The 7,837-nt window shown below is 34.6% G+C and overlaps 1 protein-coding gene across 2 annotated transcripts; it reads left to right on the top strand.

The window, feature by feature from the left end:
* Positions 2,838–4,614, top strand: LOC107634021 (sulfated surface glycoprotein 185-like). 2 transcript variants are annotated; one of them, XM_021117626.1, is made up of 3 exons: positions 2,838–3,687; positions 3,784–4,002; positions 4,103–4,614. In XM_021117626.1, the coding sequence occupies exons 2-3, from the start codon at positions 3,895–3,897 to the stop codon at positions 4,508–4,510; spliced, it is 516 nt and encodes a 171-aa protein (XP_020973285.1). In that variant the 5' UTR covers positions 2,838–3,687; positions 3,784–3,894; the 3' UTR covers positions 4,511–4,614. The 2 variants fall into 2 exon arrangements, with proteins under 2 accessions (XP_020973285.1, XP_016193090.1); XM_016337604.2 differs by lacking the exon at positions 2,838–3,687 and having other exon boundaries at positions 3,770–4,002.

Genomic DNA, 7,837 nt, shown 5'->3' with positions numbered 1-7,837 from the left:
TATTTAATTTAATAAATAATTTTTAAATATTTAAATTTTACTATAAAAAGTAAGTTATGAAAAAATTAAATACCAAATAATGACACTATATAATTAGCCTTATTAATAAAAAAGAACATCTCTATTGGACATTATATATAAATGACTGAATATAGATTATTGTTGTTGTCGTTAATGTTGTTGTTACTTTTATTATTGTTCTTGACGATATTGTTGTTGATACTATTTTAATATTAATGTTATTGTAATGATTTTATGGTAATTAAAGAGTAAAATGATAATCAGGTTTCTAAAGATTTTGATTTTGGACTAATTAATTTCTAAAAAAAAGTATTAATTTAGTCCTCTACGATAATAAACAGTGGACACGTTATATCTTTCTATTAATTTATCATGTAAAATTTAACAGTGATACTTATATGTACCGTTAACTATTGTAACGTGTTTATTTATAAAAGATTGTTATGTAGATAACAATTTTTGGAGTGAAACTTCACCCGTTTTAGATGAATTCGTGATAGATAGAGAACAGTTGATAAATGTTATGTGAAAACTCAAAAGATAATGAATGCTTTATTGTCCAAAATTACATCGTTTCCATACTCATGTGACAGCAACTGAACACACATTGCTGTAGATAACGAATGGACAACTCTGTTTTATTTCGCACTATCCATGTTTCACAAAAGAAACATCTCGCATTTACCTTTTTAGGGTATTCGTTGTAATAAGCGGCGAGGGGTTCTTTGTCCACCTTTTACGCGAACGAATTGCGTGGGAGGAGATTGGGTAAGGGCTGGTCGACGACATGATTGGGCGCGGCACAGTGGGTGCCATCCGAAGATTCCTTCGTGACGAAGTGGATGTCGTCTTTGGTGGCTCCTTGCTGAGGCAGATGAGTTGCAGCGCTGGTTCAACAGCGAAGTTAGGCGACGCAACAGTGTGAAGGAGGATTGATTGGTTCCCTTCGTCGGGTTGTGGCCATTGTCGTCGGCGTGAGAAGACTGGGGTTATTGTTGCAGTGAGCGAATGATCAACAACAATTATAGGGCGACGCGACAATGTGACTAGAGCAGGAGAGGAAGACGGTAGCATGAACAATGTGAGTAGGAGTGGAAGGGGAAAGTGGGGTGTGCAGTTGTTTTTTTTTTTACAAGGAATAATAGTAAAAAATCAAAATAGGGTTAGGTTTGGATAATATTGTGGAGTGTTTTTTTTGTGTTATTGGGATTTTTGTTGGAGACTACATTGTAATTGATAGAGTTGGTTGGTATCTTAATTGGTTATTTAACAAAGTTGTTAGTAAATATATTAAATTGAATGAGATATAAGATAATAATTTAAAAAAAGTTAATAATTGATTTTAATGAATTTATTAATCTAATTACTACAAGAAAAACGTTGAGTACCGGTGGAATAATAAAAATAATCTGCCGGTAACCATATTATCGGTAAATTTATCGTCGAACACAATCCGGCGATATAACTTTGGCCAATAATAATTTATTGTCGAATTCTACGCCTGAAAAAAACACTATTTTGTTTCCTACGGTAGAGTGGTCAGCGTTGCCTAAACGTCGCATTTCTCTGAAATTCTTTTACGTCAAAAAATTCTGACGAAAAATCTGATGCTAATTTTAGTGTGAATAAAAATAGTTTTTATGCTTCTATTTGTCGTGAAATTTAAGTATAGAATTTTAAATTCGACAGAAATTAATTCGAAAAATGGATTCTTGTTTGTAATTATCGAAAAATTTACTAGTAATGTCCATTATTAAATCTGACGGTATTTTATGTTTTTTTTATAGTAAACGATTAAGATGTTCTATCTTAAGAAAAAATATATTACTTTCAAACTAGTATTAGAAGAACAAATCTGCTCCTATATAAGTAATATTCTTAGATAATTTAACGGTGATGTGGAAGTTATTAACTCACCAATAATACTTAATTAACTTTCCTTATTTGACACACAAACAAAAATTAGGAGATAAATGTTGAAGAAATTCAGTAGAATTTACTGTTTTGTGCTAACAGTTAATTAATAATATTTTTAAATATTATTAAAAATATGTTGTTAAATTATTAGATTAAAATAATTAGATTAATAGTTAAAAAGAAAAAACTACCATTTGTACCCATGAACTTTACGAATGCTGACAAAAGTACCCATGAAAGAAGAAAAGTGACTTTGTACCCATGAAAGGCTGGATCCGTCTGTCGATAGTACCCGAACATCATTAAAACGTTAGCTCCGTTAAGTTAAAAGCCAACGTGGAACGTTAACTGCTTACCTGGCTTTTGAATTTTAATTTAAATTTTTTTAAGAACCTTCCAGGTAGATATAGAAGAGAGAGAGAGAAACATTAGAGTCACTTCGCACCATTCCATCTTCTTCCTCACCACCCTTATGCATGCCCTAACAGAGAGAGAGACGTGAACCACGTACTGAAGTGACGCCACCAACCAAGCCGCCCAACCACCTCCGTCCGCCCAAAACACCACCGGCGACTAGCATCACCCAATCCTTCTTCCATTTTCTTCTCCCTTTCCCTATTTCTTCCCTCCTTTGCGCGTAGTCACTCTGTCTCAGCGCGAACAGCCCCTGCTTCGCATCTTCCAGTCCGGCGAGGAACCAAGGGCGGTGAACTTTTGTGCCGATGTGACCGCCGCTCCTCCGCGTCGCCCAATTTCTTCGTCCTTCCCTCTCATTAGCGCAGGTTCAATTCCCTTTCCCTTTTTCATGTAATAAATAATGGAAAGGATTAATGGATGTATTAGGCTCATGAATGAGTTTATCTAAAATTTCAAATAATGGCACGATTACTAGGCGATCTTGTTGCTTATCGAGCTACGGGAACTGGCCATATGAAACTCTTGGCAGGTTTGTTCAAATTTCACTCTATAAGAACTTGTCATGTTTGCATTTTTTGTTGGTATTCGTTCTACAACATTATCCTATTAGGTGATTTAAGCAGTAGCTTAACTAGCTATGTTAAATAAGGTGGATGTGATATCATCATGAAACAAAGAAGCAATGATTTTTAAATTCAGTTTTCAAATATAAAGGACTGGAAGGCCACTCAATTGTTTAGTGGTTTATTAAATTTTCTTTTTCCTCTTTATCAGTGTATTGGATGGGTCCACAAATGTACCTTATCAATATAATAGCTATAGTGCCTTTTGTGATTTTGTTTATTAGTGGAATCTTATTAGTGGAATCAGTAGAAAATGTAGTTGGGTACATCTAGTTGAGTGATATAGCTATTACAAGATTTATACTATGAAGATGGGAATGTCTATGAGGTTCAAAGGCTACCTGTGAAGGTGAGTGTAGACTTGGGGAGAAAGACTTGTTCATGTAGGTTATGGCAGCTTACTGGACTTCCATGTAGGCATGCCTGTGCTGCCATTGCATACCAAAATCGCAGGGCCGAGGACTTTGCTCACAACTGGCTTACTATGGGAGCATACAACCTAGCATATCAGTGGACAGTTCAACCTGTCCCAAGCCAGGAGTAGTAGGAGAAGGGAAACCATTATCCATTGTTGCCTCCAGTGTATAGGAAGCCTATTGGGAGACCTACTAAAAAGAGAGACGCTCGTAGAGATGGTCCTAGAGAGAATCCTGATCTCCATAGAGCAAAGAGGAGATATGGCCCTATTAAATGTACATATTGTCTGAAGGTATAACCTTATATTCCATATCTCATTTGTTTACTTATGCATATTGGTTGTATTGTAAAGAAATTAAAATTGCAATTATTGCTACTGTTTTCTCAGACTGGTCATAACAGCAGAGGATGTGACAAGAAGAAAGAAGCTATGGCTAGTGGATGAGCTGCATCAGGTAGTGGTCGTCAGCAACAGGGTGCAGAAGTGAGATCTGAAGGTATGGGTGTTGATGATCTTGATGAGGATACTGCCAGAGAGCAAGAGATGTATTGGGAAGAGACTTTGGAGGCAGCAGATGCTAAAGCATCAGCTTCAGATTCACCCAATGTAAGTTATTTATATCCACTCTCTTCTTCTACTTATTGGCATGAAGATAAATTTATCTTGCATTAAAAATTTGAGCTAATGCAATTTTCAACATTTATAGGTGAATGTTGATGATCTGAACTGTGTGAATCCTTCTGAAGAACCTATGGCAGTAAGACCTCCACCTTCTAACTCCTCTACTGCATATGTGCCACCTAGACCTATCATAAAGCCAACCATGTCCAAGAGACCAATTAGGAGGAGAAATATTAAGAGGCCACCACCATCACAACCTTCTCCCCTCAGACCTGCCCCACCACAACCTACTCCCATAACGCCTACCACACCACAACCTTCTGTTGTTAGGCCTACATCACCAACTAACCAACCACCTCCAAGAGTTACCAGACAAACAATGCATGGTGCAAGCCGAGGTACCACTACACGATTTATGCAATCATGCCAACTCCACCATCCACAATTCAAACACCAGGCAGATGGCCAATACCTGGGTTCCGTCCACCAATAGGAGCATCTTCAAGTGGCAACAACAATGGGGTTTCTAGTGGCAGCAGCAACTCCACACCCAACAAATAGGATTTTCTTGTGTGAATTTATTTTTTGATGAAGTACTTACTGTAATGAGAGCTCTATGAACTCTTATATTGTGGTTTTTTTTGTAACTTATGCCTAGTAATTAAACAACACAACTTGATGCTTTCATGTTCATGGTTTGTAAAGGTTCTATTAGGTACATTTGATTTGGTACTACTACATCAAACTCATACCCTCATTTTGAGGCTTTTGTTGATAACTGCATATGAGTAAATTACTTCAAGGTTTATTATAGCTTATGGAATGAATATTTAGTTCCATTTCCAGGTTACAACTTTGCTATGTATTTTATAATATCATGTTTCTGGCTAGATTAAGACAAATCATGACATTTATATTTCTTTTTTTGTCAAAATTGAGTTAACTCCAATTTAGCAGATATCAAATACATTAACAATCATGGACATTAATGTCATAACACAACTTGACTTTTTCCACAACAAGCGAAGATAGTAACAGAGTTTCGAAGTTCATCATCATCGAGACCAACCAGCTTCTAAATTCATCATCATTGAAACCAAAAAGCTGCACAAAAAGACCCCAGGACAACATACACCATAAGTACAGTTACATATTGATTAATTGGAGTAGATTTAGCCCTACACAAATCAGTAAACTCAAAAAAATAGTTATAATCCATGACCTAATAGTTCTAATTTCACCCTGGAGCTTCCCTATCTTTAACAAGATCTTCACACTATTCTCTTCAATCTCTCTTCTTTGCCCAGTGAGATTGACCTCATGGTTACTACAGGAGCTATCTTGATTTTTTCTAACAAGGGCTCTTGCCAGTCCCTCCCATCCTCCGTCAATCTCATCCACCCATACAAAATACTTGCAATCCATCATCTGTAGTGTGAAAGGGAGGAATAAGGAATCATTCACAATAAGTTAATCTGATCAGAAGCACAAAAACAAAAAGACTTACCTTCTATAGAAGACACCTTATGAACCATCTCCCAGGATTTGTTAAGGTTCCAGATTGTAGCAACACCACACCCTGTCCACAGAAGCATCTCCCAGACAAAGTCTTCTCTTCACCCCTCTTGGAAGACGAAGTCCCTTCTTCGCTGATGCTTCCATTCGAAGAACATTGGTTACCTCTGCTTCTCCTAGACATTCTAGGGTTTTGAAATTGAAATTGGGAAAACAGTTGAGGATAAATTAGGGGAATGGGTGATGTTATAACGGTATATTTATGCTTGGACACGTTAGACTGCTGATTCAAAGCCAGGTAAGCAGTTAACGTTCCACGTTGGCTTTTAACTTAACGGAGCTAACGTTTTAATGACGTTCGGGTACTATCGACAGACGGATCCAGCCTTTTATGGGTACAAAGTCACTTTTCTTTTTTCATGGGTATTTTTGTTAGCGTTCGTAAAGTTTATGGGCACAAATGGTAGTTTTTTCTAGTTAAAAATAATAAACTATACTAACTATTGAACTATTTTCGTGTTGGTGAATAGAAAAAGAAAAAGGTTGTCTTGACATATATAAAAATATTATTTTCAACTTTTTCCTTTTTATCTTTTGCCTTTTTAATATCTAATTTCGGCTTTTAAAGATTTTTCTCCTCTCATAAATAAAATATTGATATTTAGTTGTCACAACTTTGAAAATTGCATATGCGATTTTTTCTTTGCAAGTTCGTAAATAATCTTATCCGACACGATCCAAACTTTAAATTTATAGTATAAAATCTGCTGGGTATTATTAATCTAGAAAAATGCTAAGATCCAAATGCGTTTATTAAAAAAAAAATAGTTTTTTAGTACTAATTCAAATACAAGGTAAATGTAAAAATCAAATATTAGTCCTCTAACATTATTTATTTATTTAGTTATATACTTATATTGTTATATCATGTCTTTGGGAGAATTTTCAATTAGTAATTCTCTATTTTAAAATAATTTTTTCCCTTTATAATTTTACGAAAGAGAACAATAGAAGATTAGAAGGTAAAACTTGAACTCGTTGAGTAAAATTTTAGTTAATAAAATTGTTAAACTAATACATAAAAATATATCTTGACATCACATAATTTATTTATATTCTGAAAAGTCTTTGTTCTCCTTTTCGGGTGAACGCCACCCACTAATGTTGTTACTTTTTTTTTTTCCATCATGTATCATTTGTGTCATATTGTCCAAGCCCATAACCTTGTGTAATGTGGGCTTTTTGGAGTATACTCGTTTGTTATCTTCTCCATTGTAGAAGTTAGGCCAGGTTTCTTCAACGAAATCTAATGTTTTTAGAAAAAGAAACCAGTTCCTTCTTCGGGCCTAAATAAAAGTCTGCGACTGAAAACAAAAAAGGGAAAATTCTCACTTGACCCTTATTTCCAGTGATAATAACAACATAAAAGAACCTTTAAGTAAATAGAAAAATATCATTGATTAAAAAATGTTAGGAAATGATTATCTATAGCTATAAGTAAGATCTTTTTTTCTAAAAAGCAAAAAAAAGTGCCATCATCACCAGCGAAAAATCTTTAAATGAAACTCAGTACTACGATGAATTAGTCATTAGTTTACTAGGTTAGAAAATACAGTAAAAAACCAAAAATATATCTATATAATAGTAATATATAAAACTTGTACTGAAAATTAAAAAAAAAAAAAACTTCTAAATCTCTCTCTCTCCTCAAAGATGGTAATGGAATAGTACTAGATGAAAAGAACTAACGTCTAAAGATTTGAAAGAATTGATGAGATGGAATAAATTTGTAAAAGAAAACAAAGGACATATTCTGAGCAGAAGTTCAGGTATTACGATTGTAGAGTAGTAACAATATGAATAAGTTAGACATTTACATTGAGAAATGCAAGTGTTTTTCTTGGTACATGAAAATGGGAATTGATTTGAAGCTCGTGCATTGCATACTGCCATCTTGATCTTGACTAAGCAAAGCTTCTTGGGTCCTACTCTTCTGCTCGTGCCTAAAATCGTCATTTTCCTCAGATTCCCTAAATTTACTACCCAAACTAAACGATAATCTTGCTCCACATTTCCTTTGCAGCTTGGGCCCCATCCCTAAATGGATCCAAATTATTCCACTAATTATTTTATTGATTCATTTAGAATATTACTCCTCTATTTTATATATGTTTGTGCATCATTTTTGTTTTTAATAGAAACAAGATTTAATTTTGGTTCATATATAAATATAGGCTACCAACGTATAGTTTGGTTAGAGTAATATATTATCTTTCGAAAATTTTTAAGTATACATATAGCGATA

The sequence above is a fragment of the Arachis ipaensis genome, chromosome B03 (assembly GCF_000816755.2).
Source record: "Arachis ipaensis cultivar K30076 chromosome B03, Araip1.1, whole genome shotgun sequence".
Classification (NCBI taxonomy): domain Eukaryota; kingdom Viridiplantae; phylum Streptophyta; class Magnoliopsida; order Fabales; family Fabaceae; genus Arachis; species Arachis ipaensis.
Note: the sequence above shows the minus strand (reverse complement) of the source record. Positions and strands in the feature narration are given on the sequence as shown.

Excerpts from the sequence above, each read along its gene's own strand:
- LOC107634021 (XM_021117626.1), top strand. The coding sequence starts at position 3,895 with ATGGGTGTTGATGATCTTGATGAGGATACTGCCAGAGAGCAAGAGATG. Across the intron at positions 4,003-4,102 it reads CAGCTTCAGATTCACCCAAT|GTGAATGTTGATGATCTGAA; the intron begins GTAAGTTATTTA and ends CAACATTTATAG.